Source organism: Apteryx mantelli, chromosome Z, assembly GCF_036417845.1.
Source record: "Apteryx mantelli isolate bAptMan1 chromosome Z, bAptMan1.hap1, whole genome shotgun sequence".
NCBI classification, from domain to species: domain Eukaryota; kingdom Metazoa; phylum Chordata; class Aves; order Apterygiformes; family Apterygidae; genus Apteryx; species Apteryx mantelli.
This window is the reverse complement of record NC_090020.1, coordinates 87,863,900-87,885,178: the sequence shown is the minus strand read 5'-3', so window position 1 is coordinate 87,885,178 and position 21,279 is coordinate 87,863,900. Positions and strand designations below refer to the sequence as shown.

Here is a 21,279-nt window from a genome sequence, read left to right as displayed (position 1 = left end):
GGCTTATGGGATTTTTTTTCTTTTTCCTATGAAAACTGAAAAAACTTTTCCACAAAACCAGCTTTGCTTGGGGCCCTGCTTTAAAATGAGCTGAAATTCTCTCTGCATTCCTCTTGGATACAGAGAGCATGAATTCCTCATGAATAACATTCACCAGCTCCAGATTGGTTTCACTCAGCCTCCTTCACAACAGTTATTTTGTGGAGGAGTTCCTTGTTCCTGAAGGGAAGAATTTTTCACATATTAGTTCATTTAATGTCAAGTTCTATTGGCAGACTTTGTTTTCAGTTATTTTGTTCTTTTCTCTCCTTGTCATGCCTTGTGCCAGCCCACAGCCATGGCGACTTGTGCATCATCAGCTGCTCCAGGCTGCATTGCGCCATGCGGCAGTAGGGAAGTGGTGCCCTGGCAGAGGTACCGGTGTCCGCGCCGGTGTGGGGACGTTCTGCACAATCTGTTTGTCTCTTCAGCTCGAGGTGCCATGAATTCTCCTTTGCAGTTGTTGTTTCACTTCCTCTTTTGTTTGTCGTGTCCACTAAAACCTAGAGGTGGTTATTACAAATCTCATTCTTCTCCAAGGCTCGATAGCTTAATCCCCTTCTAATTTAAGAGTTTTTATTTTAAAGACACTTATATTCAAAGTGCATGGGTAAACCTGACTGAGCTTTTCTCTTCTCAGCCTGAAGAAATAAAGATTAAATGCAAAGGCAGGTTTGCTTGTAACGTTTTGGCTGGATTTCAGGCATCAGAGAATTAAATTTACCTTCTTGGTGAAAGTGAAACCATTGCTTGATTTCATTCACTGATTTGCAAAACCCATTTGCAAAGCCAGTCAGGATACTGCCACGTTCTTATCTTCCCAGGGATTAACAGAGTTAAGTCATCCCTTTACACACGCACCTATTACCGTGTTCCTGAAGATGGCAAGTTTTTAATGAAGCCAGAAGTAACTTCTCCCTGAAAGCCAAGCAATCTGATGATACCTCTGACCATTAGGAGAGGCCAAGTCCTAGCCCATTCTTTGGACTTCAGCTCAAGGCCAGTTCTGTCTATGTCTAAAGAAGTTTGCAACAAAATCTCTCTTCCTTTGCAGGTGGATTTGGTTACATTTGCCAGATTGATAAATGGAAATTGTAAAACTGGAGAAAATGCTCCCTTGTTGTCAATAAAATGCAGTCTTTTCCAGTACCAGCAGCTCACTGTGACCGCAGAGAAGGGCATCACCCAAAGCGTACCAGCTGTTGCAGTGTGCTGCACAGCTTGGAAAAGTTGAACAGATCAGGGTGTTTTGCTGCAGCCTTTCTGACTGGTGGGGGCCTTTTTCACTTTGCTTTACTCTTGCCAGAGCCTTCGCCAGCGAGGTGCTGGAAGCTTTCGGAGAGGTGACGAGCATGCCCGGGGGAGCTGAGGGTTCACAGCTCTCTGCAGGCTGGGGCTTCTGCAGCACACATGCCACCTCCCTTTTGATGAGGTGAGCTGGTAGTGGTCAGCGCTGGAGCACACAGCTGCCGCGTGCTGACCTTCCTGTGCTGCTTTCCGTAAGGGAGGAAGGCCACATGGCTGTGCCAGGGAGAGGGTCTGCTTTGCACCGCCACTACGCTCCTACGGCCGGAAAGCAGCGCCTCATGACAAAGGTGCACGAGCATTTGAGGTAGTGAACTGTGCATCTTATTATTTTTACAAGACCAGGTCTGGATATTTAAAGCTGTAGTCAGAACAAGTGTTTAAATCACAGTAACATTATCACTCCTGTGTAGTATCAGTGGGCATCAGAAATGTCCCTGAACTCTGCCTCAGTGGCTCCTGTGATGTTGGTCTCTTTGTTAAGAAGACAAAGAAGCAGAAGATTAAAGAATAAAAACAAGATCACAGAGGAAATCTGTGGCGGAGTTTTAAACATCGGCTAGATCTCCTGTCCTGTCCAGCCCTGTAGACCAAACCATTTTTTCTTCTTCACTGCAGTGTTGCTCAGAGACTACATGGATGATAAAGACCCCTCGCAGTCCATGGGATTTAACTTAGCTTCTCAGTCTCAGACTCCTCCTCTGTACTGGCAAACCTAAGCAGTGGAAACTAGCTCACCTAAGCTTGGGAACACACTTTTCTTCCAGAGAGTTCGTTCCCCTTAGTAAAGGCATGCACATATCTATGGCAGATGTGGATAAAACCTGTTAGCTCTGAGGATGCCAGATGTCCCAACAGGGGTGTTATTTTGAGCCATGTTTTCAAAATCATCATCCATCTTCAGCTTCTGTATTTTCCAGCTGGTTGCTTGGATGTCTGTCCGGCTTAGATACATAAGTTTCAATGGTACCATCAGTTTCAGGCTCATATAGGCGCAAAATACTGCACTTCTCAGGGAAATGTGCAGGAGAGAGTCGCAAGGGATGGTAGGATGCATCTAGGTGCCCTGCCAGGTCCAATGTGCAGAGGACTGTGGGCGATTCTGCTCCCTGTGAGGGCTGGAGGTTTGGCTCCTCAGCAGTTCTTCATGCCCAGGAACAGAAGCACCATGTGTACCGCATATGCTTTGGGTGGTTGATGTGAGGCATTACTGACGCCATATGCCATGGCTTCAGAGTGACCATATGGGTCTGGGAATTTTAGAAGAGAAGAGTTTCATCTAAGAGCCCTAGAGTAAGAGAAATTGCTGCCTGGAGATATCACTTGGACACAGCTCGCATCTATACAGAGGTCCTGGTGCTTTGGCAGCCACCGTAATAGCGCAGCCACGCAGTCCTTCTTGTGCACCAGGGATGGGAGGTGCTTGGTGCATGCAGCACATGTCCCTGAAGATGTCCAGTGTGCAGCCTCGTAGCCCCAAGGTCAGTGGAGAGACACACTTCCAGGGGGCACAGCACGGCACCTGAGCTGTCAGTGCTAGATGTACCTCTGCCATCCTCTTAGTGAAACTACCACCAGTATGGTGCTTTGAGAGGGCCTGATGCTGAGCCAAGAGCAGATCTCTCATCAGCTTCAGGGCTCCTAGGTTGCCCTGGTACAGTCCTGTTCTGAGGGAGGTGAGTTACGGGAGGCTGCGTACTGATTCTCCTGTGCACTGCTCCGCTTGCTTCTTCTCTGTGATACAGCGTTTTTGCATCATGACTGATGGGCTACGTGATCACAACAAAAACAGACTCTATCTGAAGTGTCTGTTAGATGATACAGCTCTCCCTAAAGTTGCCTTATTTTTATCTTTTGCATCTATGATTGATTGTCATCTTTCCATGGATCTACTCTTCTTTGTAAGTGGGGGACGACCCATCTCCTCCTCCTTAAGCTATCTGAACAGATCCAAAGCACTGTACATTCAGAACTGCCAAAACACTGTGCAGGAGCTGATCAGAGGGCCCTGCTGCCTTCTCGTTTCACTGTACTTTCTCTCTGTCTTCTGCTGCTGGCTTAGTTTTGTCCCTGGGACCGTGGCACAAAGGCACTGGCAAGCTTTGGGGTTTAAACCACCATTAAACATGAGAAGTCTGCCGTTGTGTCCTCCCAGACCCCAGGGTAACTCAGTGCAGGTGCAAGGAGACAGACTGGGTCTGTGGTTAAACCAAGAACTCTGCTACTGACTGCCTGACTTGTGCTCAGTTCACTTTTAGCACAGCTGAGTCCAACGCCTTTAGAAAATGGCCTGGCCAAAGTGAAATTATTACTGGAAGGGTCTGGGAGCCCTCATGAAGCCTGTACCACTCATCTAGCCTGCACTTCCTGAGCTTGCCTACGAGGATGTTATGGGAGACAGTGTCAAGAGCCTTTAAAACATCCTAAACATCCTAAAAAACCTCTGCTCTCTTCCCACTGGCCTGTGACGCTGTCCTGATGTTGTGCATTGCTTTGGGAGCCACGGCTGGGCAGTGCTGTAAAGCTCAGAGCCCAGCTGTAAGTAAGTGCTCTACGGAGCAAAGCTCACGTCACCTCTGTGCCTTCACAGTGCATTTTCTTTCCTAAACAGGTTTGATTTTTTTCCCCAAGTTTATCCACAACTCTGAATTTCTTGGCACTCTAATGTTGTTCTTGAACTATTTATGGCTTTTCTGTGATCTTTTCTACCCTGAAGTTTCTGAGCTGTTCTCTCTTCCTGTAACTGTTTTGCCTGGGAACATCAGCAATGTTACACCAGCAGCCAAGCTGGCTGATAATAATACTCATTTACTTTGCTATTTGCTTAACCTGTGCTGAAAAACTGAGGCTAAACACTATCTAAGAAAACAAAAAAGAAATTATATATGTGATGGCACTTGGTGGCCTCAATCATGGCACCACGTAATAAGATCTGGTCCCTGCTGAGTTCGGTGGAGACAAATTTGGCCTCTAGACGTAAGGTCTGCTATTTGATGCTTATGCCTTGACTTTTATGAGCATTTGGAAAGTGTCCGGCATTACATGAGAGGAGCACATCAGGCGTGGGACAAATCTTGGTGAGGTGAGTAATTCTGAAGCCGCTCGATGAAGAGGCATTTCTCTGCATATAAAGGGCCTTGTTCGCTCCGCTAACAGCGGCAGTATGTAAATGCAATGATCAAGCGATATTTTGAGAAAGTAGCTCCTCCAGTTATGGCCCGATTGCATTCGTCAGGAATTGCTCTGCATTTTAACCGAAAAAGTGACAGTCACTTAAACCAGGAAATATTGCCATGCTTGACCCTGAGTATTCATCTGCCACGCGGTGCTGCGGTAACGCTGGCCAGGCAGCAGACAGGCTCCGACGGAGTGCCGCTTACAGCACGCTGCCTCCGTATCAGCACCATTCATTAGACTCTGGGAATGCAAAATAGCCACATCAGAGAATATAAAATAAACAAAGTGGATAAAGGCTGCTGCCAAATCACATTACGGGACACATCTGTGGGGGATACAAAGTTCAGATTATTTTGCTAATAGTCACATTAGCGCTTCAGATAAATTTTCTCCTTCAAAGCAGAAACCGGGGAATCGGAGAAGAAAACTGCGGTGCCTCCAGTTCATTTTCCAGATGAACCTGGGTCATTCTCCCCGCCTCGCAGGGACCTGGGGCCGGTGGGACGGCGTCTGTGCCTCCGAGGCCGCGAGGGCTGCGCTCAGCCCTGCAGGGCGGCCACAAGGCGCAGAGGGGACGACCCGTCCTGCGCCTGCGCCACCCCCGTGCCACCCCTGAAGCCCTGCGAGGTGCCGTGCTGCCACCCCCTCAAGGGCCTGCTGGACCCCAGGAGGGAAAGCGGTTCCTTGTCCAGCCCCGGGAGAAATGACAGTGAAATGACCAGCTTCTGTGCGCTCACGTGCAGAGGAGAAAATACGCTTGCTTTCCAAGGCAAAGAGGATGCAGGAAACGCGTCTTTCGTGCTCCTTCTGCATCCACCTCTGCCTATAGACCGGGTTGTGTGAGACACCAAGGATGTGGGTTGCTATGCACCCTTGTTTGCTATGTTCTGTACTTATTTCTCTTTTCACTCCGTTATCTGTCCTTTTGGGAGCCTAGACAGATAACCTTTTAATAATAATCTGAAATTCAAATACAAAGAACTCACTCCCAAAGTGTCCTAATATTTGAGAAAGGTTTTAAGATAAAATAGGTTTTTCCGTGTCCCATTATTGGCCTCGCAGCTGTGCGTGTGTTGGGTGTACTGAGAAGGGTAATATTAACAGAACAGAAAGGTCAGAGTTATATAAAAAAATCCTTTTCAAACTAAATAGACCTGACATGCTGAATTCCCCACAGGTACGCAGAGGTTAAGAGCGCAGAGTGTTTGGGCCTTTGGCAGCTTGAGCGGTGCATCTGTAAATGCTCTCCAAAATGACAAAGGCTGCGTCCGGGAGGGCAGCGGTCACGGGAGCAGGTCCAGCTCGTGCAGCGCACGGCTCTGCAGCGGTGGTCCCAGGCCAGGCGCCTCCCGGGCTCGCTCGGGGCGTTTCTGTGGCTGGCAAACCGAGCGTCTTGGGAAGCGTCTCAGCAGGGCCCCGTGCGCAAAGCGAAGGGCCGGCCCTGCGCCACCTCGCCGCGCTACTGCGGCTCCGCAGGCCGTCGTTTTCTGTAGTCCGGTGTGTATTTTTCCGTTGGTGAGGGAGCGAGGCTCCCCATGAGAGCGTTTGCATTCAAAGCTTTCCCAGGGTTTATTGTACGTGTGCCGGAGCTCACTGGCCTGCTTCTGCACCATTTCCCAAAGCCTCCACGTTTGCACAGCCCCGTGTAGCCTGCGCGGCGCCACGGCCGCCGGGTGCTGTGGCTTGGGGTGACCCCGCAGCCCCCCGGCCCCGGCACAGCCCCGGCGCAGCCTTGGCGCAGCCAAACCTGCCGGCAAAAGGAGGCTCTGCGAAGTGAAGAGCTGGGGAGCAGCCACCGCTCGCAAACGCTTTGTTTTGAACACCAAAACAGCACACGGACCGTTTCCTCCAAGACCGTTTAGCACTGCGAGTGCTAGCGAAGACAAGCATTGCTGGGCGGGTTCTGGCAATGGCCTTTTTCACCAGGTCGCTGGTCCAGCGTTGGGAAGCGATGATGAAGGAGGAGGGAGAGGAACGGACGTGCCCAGCGGCCTCGTCGCTGGTGGCTGTGGTCTGGCAGCTGCTCTGCTGTGCGGTCTGCACAGCCGGGTACGGAGGAGGAAACCTGGGTTAGCAGCCTGCCTCACGGAAGAGCCGAGCGCCTGGATGGGAATGCACGAAACAGGAGGATGCTCCTCTGTGCGGCACCGTCTCTGCTGCGATCCAAAACTCCTGCCTTGGCACTGGACAAATCAAGTGATCTCGCCAAATAGTAACCTCAGCCCTGATGCGAACTCGTCGTTTTGCCTGCGTAAATTCTGCCCGAAGCCTTAACTGGTATTTCTGCTTTAATCTGCTGTTTGGATTTGATGTGCCGTGTTCAGTACCTCTGTGGTCAGCTAAAAGAGGGGCTTCAAAACTGCCAAGGGCAAACGATCCCTTTCCTACCTCACAGAGAGTTTTAAAGGTTTAGCTCGTTATTGTCAGATCCTCAGTGGAAAGCTGGTGTAGAAAAGCCCTGTGTTGGCATCACTGCAATTCATTCTAAGTTTCACAACATTAATTAAAAGCAAACGATGCAAATGTGATGCAGAGAGGCACCGGCAAGTGCAAACCAGCGGGTGCCCAGCGCTCCAGCTACACGGCTCTCGCGGTGTCGTCCTTGACACATGCTGCGCGGCGCTCAGGTGGGCAGGCACCTCGGGCGCAAGCCCAAACTGTCTCTCGACCAAACACTGTATTTCCCGATTTTCCCTAGGCCTCCTATGTTGTTATATCAAAATGAACACACTGCATAAGCAAAGGGACCCTTGACCTAGCTGGGAAGGTCAAACCAGAAAAACCAGCAGTAGGACAGTAACATTAACAGACAGAAAATAAAGACTAGATAATCCAATTAGCAAGACTTTCAGTAACGAAGCATTGATTTTGTATGGCAGACTGTCTCGTCCTGGCATGAAAATAAGTCTGTGGTAACCAGAATTATGTGTCTCAGACAGAGTTAGCAGGAAAACAAACCTTTGCTCGGATCTGGTCTAGGTTTTGTGTCCTACAGCAGTTTGCCATCACCAGGAGGTTCTGTGCTGTGGCGCAGCCCTGACTGCTTTTCCTTATGGTCGGGATACTCACTGATGCAGGGACGATCCCGTGGCCAGAGCATCGGCCTGAAGCTCTGGGGGCAGAGCTGAATTTCCCGTTTAGCCCAAATGCCTGGGACAAGGTATTCAGCAGCTGTTTCAAATTCACAGTGTAAAACAGGAGATTCTTCCTAACTCCAAAATGTGTGTATAGGAGGATAAATTCTAAAGCTTCATTATAGGTTTGAGATGTAATAACCTCAGGGTAAGTTTTTGGGCAGGCAAATCACGTGTCAACAACCTCGTCTCTTTGGTTCCCTCTCATTCATCGACCCCTTCTGAAATCCAAACCTCGCCTGTGGCCACGCAGAGATCCTGCTGCAGGCGTGGAAGAGATTTGCTTTCCTGTCCCTCCTGCCATTCCCAAGATTCGGGAGCCTCTCCAGAGACTCACCTCCTTTTCTTGAGGGAAACACCCCGAATTCACTGCTAACGTACACCAGACCAGAGTTGGCTTAATTCAAACAGCAGCTGTTCCTTGTTCAGTTCATGCCTCAGCAGTAGCTTTGGGAGCCAGTCTGGGCTATTGGGAAGGTTTTAGTTACTCCCCTTTCAGCCTAGCAGCAAAACAAACAGGAATAAAAGGAGGAGAGAGCATAGAATGGTTGAGGTTGGAAGGGACCTCTGGAGATCATCTAGTCCAACAAATCACAAATTCGTTTCCTTTCTTCTCGTTCCCTTCTTTCAGCACAGCTCGCCAGCAGCTGTCCTTGGCGCCGAGACCACTGCAGTTGTGTGGGCTGCTTGATGCTGGTTTGCTGGTATGAAAAACACGCAGAAAACATCTCACACATTCCCTTCTTTGTGCCATCTTTGCTGGCTGTGGCACTATGCTGTTATTTGTTTTTTATAGATTTATTGGAAATTTTGCCATGATTTCTGAAAGGGTCGACCAAATAAAGTGTGAAGCTTGCTTTGCACAAGACCAAGCAAAACTCCAATAAACAAGTCAGTCAGTCCTTACCAAGAAATCACTGGTGGAGTAACGCTTGGAGACTGGTCTGGACAAAGAGGTGCAATTTACCCTGGAAAGAAAGAAAGAAGGAAAGGTGGCCTAACCAACAGGCCTTTCCATTGCTAGCACCTAGGAATCTTGAGTTACTCAGAAGATGCAGAGGGAAAAACCCCCAAACTCCAGAGGACGAGGCAAGTAATACCAGGCAAGAACCACTATGATATAAATTGCCCCACCAGATCTCTTTTTCTAAGTCCGGTTGGACCTAAAAAGCAGCAGCAAAGGTCCGTGAGAGAGCTGCATGGATTTCCATTTGCCAGAAGGAGACCTCAGGTCAAAGCAGTGGACTATTTGCCAGGAAGCAAAAGCTGTAGTTTGTGCTACGCCCCAGCATATATAAATGCTGATACAGAAGTGTCAAGACAGTGCAGGGCAGTTCGAAACCCACTGTCCATTAACCCACTATCCATTAACCTTTCAAGAGGTTACTGGAAGGAGAGAGAAATCAATCTTCCAATTAAAAAACAAAAAACTGAATGGAGCCCACTGCCAAGCAGCTGCACTCCACTCGCTTGCCCTGCGAAACGAAGTCCCATGCGGACGCTTAGTGCCAGTCCCGGGACCCTCCTTACCCTGCTCACGTCTGGCCAGGAGGGCGGCTGCGTCCACGCAGCTACCCAGCAGCCTTCAAATCGCTACCGGCTGGTCAGCTACTTTCGGTGTTTCGCCTCTTGCGACTACAAACCATGACTCAGTTTTTGGTTCACAGTAGCCTTTGCAGGTGCAAGACCATGACAAGAGAAAATAAACAAAAAGGATTAATAATGGCTGTGAAAATTTAACTTTTATTATCTGTTCACTGTATACAAAACACCATTCTGCATAGTGATAACTCATTTGTTGTACAGTTGACAGTGCACACCAACAAACAAGTGTCAGAGGTAAACACTTAATGAGAGGGCAGTGATGGCCGGTGTACATTACACACTAAGAACCTGCAACGCCAGCTATATGTTTTAGAATGGAGAAGTACCTTATAACCACTCAATATTAGAGTAATATGATGGGATAACAAGCATTTACCAACGAACCAAATTAAGAATGAGGATGAAGAGAGAAAGCAGAACTAATGTATCTGATACAGTTTCCAGAATGATTTAAGAACGTTTACAGAGGAAGCTGAGAAGGACCCATATTTTTTTCCAACATTTCCATCTTTAAAATTGTTAAAATTTAATGATAAATAACAGAATCTCACAAATCTTTAGGGGCAAAATGCTCCACATTTATTTACATATGAAATGTGTTTAATACAGTTATAATGGACATAGTGTATAATAACATCTGACAGCAGCAAGACTTTTAAGGAACCAAACAATTACTACTGTATTTCATGCAGCTATCTATATATACACAATTCGTTTTAAAAAAAAGTACAAAATTTGTTTAGGGATACATACAAGGTATAAAATGCAAAAACGAACCAAAAATATAACTCTCACAGAGAACTATATATGAAAGGGACAGGATGGTACCATTTCTGCTCTTCAAGAAAGCACGACTAGTGACAGTAGATATACTTCTGAGATGGTCGAACTAGCTCCACAGGTCTGTGCTGGAGTCGGACGGCCGTTGCCGTACGCAGGCTGGTGTGTTGGCTTCGCGACAGTTGCGGTTCTGTGTAACGCTGAGCACCAGGACGTTTGGCATTTGCATACCGAGCTGGGAGGTGTCAACCCTGCAGCAAGGGTTAGCTATTTTCTTTCAAGAACCAGAAAAAGAAAGGAAAATACATAATGATGTTTACTCGCTTCTATATAATGTTTAATAAATTACATGACAAAAACCATCATAATTATAAACCTAGTCCTCTAGTTACACCTTATTTGTTTAATCCAGAGCAGCCCAGCCCTTTTGTAACAATTTGAGCTTTGATCACAAGCACCTGATGGCAAGGCCTAAAAAATTACTTCATGATACGCAGTTGTGCAATGACACTTTTCAGAAGCACTTTGTCCCTCTAAGGGGTCTGCACCCATCTGCTGGTGCTGCCTAAAACCAGCACTGCACTCCACACGTGCAGTGACAATTTTGTAGAGAAAGTTTAAAAGCTTCCTTAGGCATCGGGAAGCAAAGGTCTGGTGGAATCCCAAACTGCCCCTTAGGCTTCAGGCTCTGCCTCCGGAGGCGCCCTCGCTCCCTAGCTGCTCTTCCAGAAGCTTGCGCCTAAGGAACAGTCCAGCAGGACCCGCGGAACTGCCCCAGTATTAAGAACTCTGCTTTAAAGAAACTTACTACAAAAACAGAAACGAAACAAAAAACAGATTCTCCACTAGATACCAATACAAACACGTAACAAAGAGTATAAAAGTTATTAGTTTAAATATATACAAACTCTTTTCAACTCAAATACTGCTTTCATGGTTTTGAGGGTATAGACAATGAGGTGAAGAGGACACATTTATGCAGAATATATTGCAACAGCCTGAACAGTACTGTTAACACTATTATACTGTGAACTTTCTGTAACAAAAATGTCATTAATATTCCAATGTGGAGAGAGATTTCTGCGTCCCAAATAATCTGATCACTTTTCAGCTGAACTCATTCTTTTTGATTTAATGAAGGCCATGCCATGTGTTCTCATGTGAGTATTTAAGGCCGCTTCAGTTTCAAAAGTCTTTGCGCACACTTTGCATCTTCTGTCCGATACCGTATTGTCGGATGATTCATCCTCATGATTGGGTTTATTTTCTTGCTGATTATCCTCCCCGGACCCATTTTGTTTTGATACTGGTTGAGGCTCCTTCAGCTTATGTACAATGAAGAGATGTCTGGAGAGAGACACGTGAGATGTGTAGCAGAGTCCACATTCCCTGCACTGGTAGGAAGAGCCATCAGACTTATGCTGAGGAATATGTTCATGAAACTGGAGAAGATTTTCTGTTGTAAAGCCACACACAGCACACTTGTGAACTTTGAAAACATTTATCTTTAGCTTCTTCAATGGCTGAGTGATTGCACCTCGTGGAGGCCTGAACTCCAGGACAGGTTCTTCCAATTTACGCTTTGGACTAGGAACCTAAAGAAGACAAAGAGTATTTCATGTAACCATAAATACAGAGTTAATTTCTTAACTGTTTGTGACTTGCAAACTTCAAAAACCTTCCCAGGGTAGATGCCAGTAAAACTTTGATAAAGACAGTATTTGAAATCATACAAGCAACTACAGATTGTAGATATTAGAAAAATATTTTTTTTTACTATAAATTATATGTAAAATTTATTTTGCCAGCTCTGATCGAGTTATAGTATCTAATGCACTAGATGAACATGAACAAGCGTTTGCAAGTATAACTGCACCCAGCTACACACCGAGACCACAGTTGCCTACATAATGCAGAATATCAGTTCTGTCAGAGTATCAGAGCTCTTTAGCACTACCTTCAGCAACTACACTTTAATTACGCTTTTATTTCATGCATAAAGTTTCACACGGCAGATCATCTCCTGATTGTTAGCAGCTAGACTAACATATTGCCAAAGAATGAATCAACATGTACAACCTTTATTACTCGTTAAACTGATTGCTTTTTATTCTCCTTGTTACTGCTCTGACATGAATATTTCTCAAGAATACCTGCGTCCTCCTTAGCTCACATATGCCCTATGATGTTTCAAAAGGACAATGTACATAGCAGCTATATTTTTAACATTTAAATAAGCAGACAATATGTTGTGTTGAAAAACAGTCATGTAAGAGACAACAAACTACATTTTTAAAAACACCTGTGCTTGTGCCTCTACTGTCAGCTTTGGATATGGTATCACAGGTGAAAATTGTCACCATATAGAACACTTGAAAAATGCTGCTGACAATCTCTCCATGTAAGAAGTTTTTGGACAGTGCTGTCTTCTTACCACGCTCCCCTAACACCCTTCCTCCAACGCTCACCATCAGATTGAAATCAATTTCCCTGCACAGTTTGTGTCCAGCAAACTTGATGCTGAAGCTCATGTTCTGGGTCTTTGGAAGACGCTCACATTGCTTATACGTAGCCTGTAGCTTGCCCACAGCTAGGAGAGGACTTATTTGCAGGGGTTTTGAAGGATGGTTTTAAAACAAATCACCAACAGAAAAGCTCTATACTCCATCATTCGGTGACTAAAATCAAACAATGTCTTTCAACAACCACGCTCCAGTTCAAGCATGACAAAACTTCTCGCAGGAACCTCTGAGATTTTTGGGGGCTGTGCTTCACAGGAAATGAGGCTTCTGTGGGATCAAAATTTCTGCATCTATTTAAAAATCCTGAGAGTACACCCACAAAAAAATTCACTTTTTGTGACTAAAAGAATTTTCTAAGTGATTACCTTTGTATCTTCTTTCACTTCCCTTTCTTCCATATTGGCTGATTCAGTCATTTCTTTTACATCAGGGTCTTTAATGCCATGCATTAACTGAATATGTTTTTCCAACATCAACCGTTTGGTAAAAGTACGTCTTGAATCCGGGCAGTGCCTACATAAACACAAAGCAGACCGATTCAAGTGTCATCCCTAAAGAAAAGCAACAGCATTCTGACAAATATGAATAGGATCTGTAAATAAGTCCGGGCAAGAGTACGATCTGTTAAGGACAGCACCAATCTTTTCCCAATCAATTGCACAGATAAGTATTATAACAACATGAGCATAATTACAAAATAAATTTAAAACATTTGAGCAGCTTAAATTTACAGCAAATGAGAAGTTCTTTTGAGGTAACATCCAAAATTTTACACTGTGTGGGTCAGAATAAAAGCTGGGAGCACCCAAGCTGCTTTTTTGCACATCATCAAATTGTACATTTCTATCAAACACTTTCCAGATTTCTCCTTAATCTAAATTTCAGTGGAAAAACAATGATCATCCACGTAGGATGAATGCTAGCTTCTAACGTCACCTAATTCTGCATTCACGTCTAAACTCTCTATCTGCTTGGAACTAATCATCCCTTCTCAGCTCCCTTTCCAACCTCAGACTAACTAGCAGAACAAATCTATCTTTCACAATCTCATTTGTTCTCCCACACAGAACCAGCTGCAGCAGCTCTAAACCTCTCACATGATTTTGGAGGTTATGTGATTTCTCCTGAGCTCTAACAACACTGTAACATATTGGGTAGGAGGTATTAGGAGGTATTGTGCAAGTGCCTGGAAGAGGGATGACCAAAAATAACTAAAAAAAAAAAGCAGGGAAGAAGCTGAACTGCAGTACTCTCTTTCAGATTCTCTCTCCTGAAGTTTTAAGTTAAACAAAACAGTAAGCATTCAAAAAGATAAAAAAGTCAGTGTCTTTCTCTGAAACAAACTGTATGAAACAGTGAATGAACACAGAGCGCTCCAGTATGCCTTCTGCTAAAAGGAATGCAAAACCCCACAGGCTCTTGCTACTCGTCACAGGCCAAGCGAAACGGAGTGTCTCGGCAGGCCAGTGCGTCTGGAAGGGAACGGAGTGGAAGGGACACGCAGGCTGCGTAAGGCAAAGCGATGCCGGGAGCCGGGAGGTTATCCTGCACTGTGCTCGACCACGGCGCGTGGCAGCGCTCCAGGTTTCCACACCGCCGGGTCTTTGCTTTCCGTAACAGAGCAGAGACGTACTAAGGCAGGGAAGGGATTGCTAAGATCTCAAGCACAGGGAACGGCTGCAGCTTGCAGCTCCGTTTTCATAACTTCAGACCATTCCGCAATATTCACATACACACAAGACTAAGAATGAAGAGATACAATAGAAAGCTTGTATTATCTATCTCATCTGATTGACATGTCTTCTATCAAATTATGCATCACCTCTCCAGCCACTTAAATTTGATTAAGCATTTTTAGACATTACAAATTGTTTTATGTTAATACTGGCTTCTATAGATTAGGAGAGGAGGTTGTGTATCTGAGAGAAACCTAAAAACCAAATTCACCACTGTAAAACTATAAGTCATGGAAACTCTCAATTCAGTTAAATTTCTCATTTGCTTGTGAAAGCACCTGAAAGATAGCAAACTTTATTTTATGTACATGCATTCTGAGTAGCTTGCTATGTTTTACGTACGCAGAACGGCCCAAATACTTTGGCCCATCTGTGTATCTGTAAATAACTGATTAATTTGAATGAATGACACACTTGCTTTTATACAATCAAGAAGAGAAACTCAATGAAGAACATTTTCTGTTGGCTTCTTCTCTGTCTCTATGTATCTTTAACATATAAACAGAAGTAGAACTTACGAGCACGTATAAACCTTCCTAATGCCTTTGTGTTTGATACGGTTGTGACGACATAAACTGTGGGATGAACTGAAAGATTTGTCACATTGCCGACAAGGATGTTTCTTCATTTGCTGTAAAGAGGGGAGGAAAAAGAAGAAAAATACATTAATTAAAAAAGGCAAGTGAAAGCAGCGCATCTGTTCAACCCGTTGGCAAGAGGAAGGAAACGCCACTTACCAGTATCCGGCATTGCACCTTCCAGTACATATCGCTCCCACAGCAACCCCGCAGGCGTCGGGGCCGCAGAGCACTCTGGACGCAGGAGCTACGCACACACCGTCCACCAGTGATAAACCCGCGCCACCAAGCGTGGTGAGGTGAAGCTTTTCCACCAAGGAAGCAGCAGAGATCAGCGCGTTATTTTTGGATCAGCAGAGGCTGTTAGTGGGAGACCCGCTCTCACTGCGAAGCAACCTCTTCCCCCCCATCACCGAACTACTCCCGCGCCGGCTGACCGAGGGAGGTCATCAGCCACCCGCACGAGGAAGGGGGAAGGGCACCATTAAACAGCGACCAGAGCACAACACTGACGGGGCTTAGAAAAGTCGGGAGGAAATGAGAGACACAGTCTGCTGTCAACTTGTGGGATACCTGCTTGGGGAAATCTACGGGTTTTATAATTACAGCTTATTAAGTGGAAGGAGAAGGAAAAGAAGGAATGAAAAAGATGAGTGGTCTCTATCCATGGCATTTCAGCCGGAACAGGCCACAGGAGCTCTTGAATCTGAAGAAGTAACACGTCCCTGAAACTCCGGCCTGTAAAAGTCCCCAAAAGAGCAAATGACGTGGTCCTAGCCTTTAAATTACTAGCACAGCAGCAGTCCTAAATCTCTGGACTGGGTTCAAATGGCCTGTCCTACCAACCTGAGTAGTTGCAGTAAAGAAACTGAAATATCTCCTATCAAATTTCCTGCTTCCTTTCACACACACGTAGATTTTTCAAGCTCAGATCTGTAATTTTCTGCTGTCTTGAAGATAATAAGGAAATAAGAAAATCCAAACAGTGATCAAAAAAAAAAAAAAAAAAAAAAATCAAACCTGGACCTTTCAAAATTACTTTTCAATGATCTGGTCAGGGCCAAGATCCTGCACTCACCACTCAGCATAACAATTCCTGCCAGGCTCAAGGCTTCCTGGGTCTGACAAAGAAGAAATGGGTTTTATTGGAAACTCCTGCAAGAAATCCAGATCACTCAGACCCAGATTTCAAGTATTCTGGTCTGAGGGAGGGCTTACGCCTGCTACTCAGGTTCAAGGAATAGCACAGTCTCATGCAACCAGTCAAGTGTCTAGAAGGAAAATCACATTTCTTGGATCTCTTTTTCCCCTTCTAGCAGAGATGGTATTCTTCCTTCATAGTGTCAATAACCTTCTCTTTCCTACGTTTATTGGAAAATCAGAAAAACAAATCATATAATTTAGTTCCACTATTCCAACTGAGGTCACTGAGTGAAAAACTTAGACCAACGTTTAAAATTGGACCCATCTTGACTCTTCTAGAGAATCCATCCTACGTCTGTCCCTACGCTATAGCTCCAAAGCACAAATAGCTAAGGTTTTCCTCAGAGAATAACATTTAAGGTTTGGCTCATTTACTCTGGGCTTCTGAAGAAGTGCCCAATTCCTGACAATGGAGATGTACAATAATCCACATGGACATTTTAATACAACATGAGCCATTCTCTGTGCCTAATCTAAATAATAATAATAATAATAATAAAATAAATCCTCAGTTCTAAATACTAATAAGCTCAAGCCCTACAGGAATGTTTAAGGAACTGAAAAACATTTTTCTTATATTTGTTGTCTGAATGCTGCACTGTATGTAGATGCTCATATTGTCCGTAATGGCTACATTGCTCGTGAACAGCTACAGCATCTATGAGGCAGCGGAGGTCTGTAGGGATGATCTCTCTTCTGAAAACCATCATTTACTTCAAAGTCTGGGGGGAATGGCAGAAGGTTTGTACAAGCAAAAAGCGATAGCTGGCATGACTAAAGGAATAAATGTAAAAGCAGTTTCAGCGAGACCTCTTATTACCAAGACCAAAATCATATGGGGGGAAAGGCAGTTTTGAAAGCTCTTTTATGCAAATGCGAAGCGTCCCAGTTATTAAGAAACATGATGTGGCAAACTTATTGGAAATAAGTGGGGATAGTCTCTACCATAATGCTTTTAGAAGCACAGTACTGCTCAACCTAGATGTCCCTTTTACGTTTATAGGCCAACTAAATAAAGAAGGAAAATCAACATATTTATTCCTTAAATTGTTAAAAGTGAAAACCTGATACTGTGTACACAGAGCACATACTCATTACTGTTAATACATTCATCAATACATTTTGCAGTATGGTTCTGCAGTATGCTTATGACCACAGTTCTTTGGGAAGAATTTATAAAAGATTAGATTAATATCTAAAGGCATATTATGGCTTCTATCAAGAAACAGCACAAATGAGGGAAAAAAACGGCTTATGCTTAACATAATTAATGAAAAAGTATCGCATCTTTTAGCAAGTCTCTATTTAACAACAGATCCTCTTCCCTAACAAGGAGCCAGACGGAGGCACAGAGGATCCAGCCCTGGGACAACAGCGCACGCAATGCGGCACGCTGCAGCCGTGCCCGAGCCAGCGCTGAAGCTGGAAGCACCACGCCTGTGCCACCGCTGTCCTATGCCGGAGTTGTATATGGCTTTTTAACGTGGTAGTGATCACCGCGTGGCCCCGCACTGCACTGCACGACCACACCAGCTCACCCGAAGCGGCTCGGGGATCTTTGCCAAGGCCGCTGCACAGTGCAGATTGTGTCCTCAACCGCTTCATCAGAGAAGCAGTGGGATGACTGTGCTCAGGAGGACGCAGCCCCTCAGAACATGAGGACGCTACCTGGGGACACCATCCATGACGCTACACTTGTCCTAAATTCGCCGGAATGATTCTGGGTAATGACCCAAGACCTGGGGGACACTGGACACTTCCGTTTCTGCAATGGCAGCCAAAAACAAAAGAACAAAAAATTTGCTTGCTAAAAGCAAGCAAAAATATTAGCATATGAAATTAAATGAAAACAGCGAATAGACACACTATCATCTTAGCTTGTACAGAGAACAAGGCTGCACTTCATCTGTCCACTGATGCACTTTACCTCCAAGAAACTCTCTATAAAAATAGGTGCAAGAGAAAGAAATGTTTCGGGAATGGACAAGGAGAATGACTGGTGTCATGAAAGTAAGTGGATTATGAAGGTAAACCAGAAAGATGGGCTTTCTAGGAATGAGTAAGAGGGAATATCATAAATAACAGTTCCTGTGTTTTAACATGAAAAGACTGCTCCCCTCAAATAAGCCAGACTGAATCCAAGGTTGGGGAATTATCTTGGGATAGAGGAAGTAGAATTTGGGGAACCAAGAAGTCTGAATGGGGAAAGAGTACAGTGGAATAAATATTTTTGTTTACTCATAAATGTGTGACATGCAATATTGCTAGTAGGCAGACATTTGATTTTTTTTTTTATAATAAGAAAACCTACACATTATATGGGTGAAGATACAGGTATTATTATTTATAATGAAACCTTCTCATAAAAGGGCTTAGGGCACTAAGAACAACTTTTCCCAATGCAAAAGCATCTCACTCAAAATTACTGCACAGAGATGAGCACAGATAAACAAAGCAGCCCAATAATATAGCAATCAGCCATACATTTAGTATTTGTTTCTGTGTTCTAATCAGGGAAAGGTGAAGTAAATTAGATTTCAGGCGGACAGCAAGACCCACAGAGTTAGTGGTGCTGTAGCAATGCCCAAATTCTTACATGCATGCTGGTAAAGACTTAAGCACTGGTTGGTTTTTGAGCACAAAACAGGTCTTGAGGATAATTAGGCTGCTCCCTGTTGACAGTGTCATGCACCAAGACAGTTAGTTTAAATGTGCCTCGCCACTTACTAAGTCACCAGCATAAAGAGAGCAAAACAGGCTAAATATTATATCAATAGGTCAAACTTGTGATCAGTCATGCTGCTGCACTTCGAAGAAGCTGCAAGCAGCAGATACGCCTTGCTGACAACCTGGCAAAAAGCGAATTAGAAGTCACTGAGCGATTAACTAAACAACGATTCCATACAGGTTGGAAACTTCCATTCTCCCTGGCTCCCAATATGAAAAGAGGATATTCAGAGAAACTGAAACGCAGAAAGTGCAGAATGCAGAGGGGGGAAATGCCTTTCTACACGAAGCACAGTTAAGCCGGTCTGCATATCTCACCGACAAGACTCCGCTGAAGCCAAGAGCTCAGCAGAATTCAAATTAAGACGCAACATTTTATGTCTAGCAAAAAACCCACAGAGTTATACTACTATTTAACATTTGGGAGTATTATGAATTCACATGCTATAGGCTGGCACGTTAAAATGTTACTAGGGGAGTTAGATGTTAAGCACAAATCTGTTCAACTTCTTAAAAAAATTCCTCAAGACATAAGGAAATCTGTCACTGATGAGCTTTAGGATGCAACTTTCCCTGCAGATAAACTATTCTGTAATGAGGTGCAGCAGGACCTCTTGTACAGCCTCTTGTCTTGGCTACAGGAAAAAAGAGGATGTTAAAGGTAGTATGAATCAGTAAAACAATTCCTGCTTAGAAAACATCTGTCTTTTCATAGAAACACACTTATGCACAAGTCCTAAGGAACTAAATGTATTTCTACCCAGCTGAGTGCAGATATACATGAACTAGTTTCAAGCCAGGAGTTGTAAAGCCTTGTTAGTACCATCCTTTGTGTGGGCTAATAACAATTTTTCTGGAAAACAGGGCTTTTAAGATCAGGCAGAGCACGACACCCAAGGTGGCTGCAAGTTTTCCCACCCCACAGCTGGCTTTCCTTCACCCCGCTCAGGAAGAGGATACAGCAGATGCGCATCCCTGTGCCTGTCTGCGCAGGCATTTCCCAGCAAGGTCTGGAAACTCAAGGATCTGTCCAAAGAGGACACACCTGGCAATACCTCTCCTATGCCTCAATAATCCAGCCTGCGATCAGCTAGAAAGGGTTACAGCTCCAGCCTTTCACTGTGAACCTGCAAGAGCAGCAACTAAAGTTTGAAACTAGTGTCTTCAAACACCTCACATGGCAATGGATTCTGTGAGTAGCTCACGAATTGCTTAATTAAAGTTTTCAACAAACATTCCACATACGTCATTTTAGCGCACTTAACCAAAACCTCGCATACTGAAGAAAAACAGTCTGTCAATTCATCCCATAATTTATTAGACCCATATCACATATCTTGTTATCTTGTGCTCATTCCTAGTCTCTCTGCAATAAAAGGTAGCCTTGAAAGTTTAATTCTTGAATAGAGTCATTAAAGAAAAGCTAACAGTTACTGAAAATTTCAAGAGGTCTGGAAGAAATGTAGCAACTGGTCTTTCATCACCAGTCTCTGAAAGACATAAAGTCAATTCTCTATTCATTTTAATATATATATGCCTCCCACTTTATCTGAAGAACAATTTTAATAGGGATAAAAAAAAGAGTAAGTACATAAATATAAGCATTGGCCTTTAGGCCAATATCTGAGCACAATAATTATCTAATGTTCCATAATAGGGGCTGTTCTTGAGCTAACATTGCACATTCCTTATTAAACACCAGATACTAAAAGATTAGTATTTAAGGCTAATATTTAAAAAGCATTATCAGTATGGTACTAACCTTACTTTACATGCCTGCTGCCATTTTGATGTAGATTTGATTAGACTGAATGTGATTCTCTAGTTCACTCTAAAGTGACAATATCCCGGGGAAGTTGTTTTGTTTTGAAGAATTGCATCAGTGTAAAATATAAGTGTATCTGGTCTTAAACCCATTTCTGTTTGCCAGTAAAAGCATCGGTGTGTTATCATCTGAACTAACAGGCAAAACAGAAGGGGTCAGTGTTTTACATGCTGCTAAGGAGACTGGTTTTGACAGAAAATTAAAGCGTGGCTGTGCGAGCGTTGCGGGATCGGAAGTATGCGTTCACCTCGCAGGCGTTCTGCGGGGACCGCATCCCACTTTACTGAGTTTCTTTACAGGCACCGCAGAGCAGAAGCGTCAGGAAAACGCCTGTTAGGCCTGAACGGGAAAAAACTCCCAGTTCCTTAGGAACTCCAATGGATGCAAATGCAGAAACGGGCTTTTAAAGCAACAGGAAGAAGAAAATAGGGATCACGCGATCTCAGCTGCTTGTCTGATTTTCATGCCCTCAAGCCGCAAAACGAGAACCAGGTGAAGGCAAACGCAGTTCTGAGAGTCACAACCGCTGTGGGGTTGTGTGTATTCCTGTCCAAGGGGGCTGGAAACGCGGCTGTGCAGCCGGAACGACAAGCAATTCTTTACAGCAGGAAGGCAAGGTTTCACAGACACAACCGAGAAAATGGAGTG

General features: G+C 44.6%; 1 protein-coding gene across 1 annotated transcript in view; it reads right to left on the bottom strand.

Moving 5' to 3' along the window:
• Window positions 1-9,377: 9,377 nt before the first annotated feature.
• Window positions 9,378-21,279, bottom strand: part of ZNF532 (zinc finger protein 532) — a 54,156-nt gene continuing 42,254 nt past the window's right edge. Inside the window, exons 8-10 of the mRNA XM_067315897.1 lie at window positions 14,817-14,929; window positions 12,928-13,075; window positions 9,378-11,635 (exon numbers count right to left, since the gene is read on the bottom strand). Coding sequence (XP_067171998.1) covers window positions 11,141-11,635; window positions 12,928-13,075; window positions 14,817-14,929 — 756 coding nt within the window. The 3' untranslated portion in view covers window positions 9,378-11,140. The remainder of the gene's footprint in view (window positions 11,636-12,927; window positions 13,076-14,816; window positions 14,930-21,279) is intronic.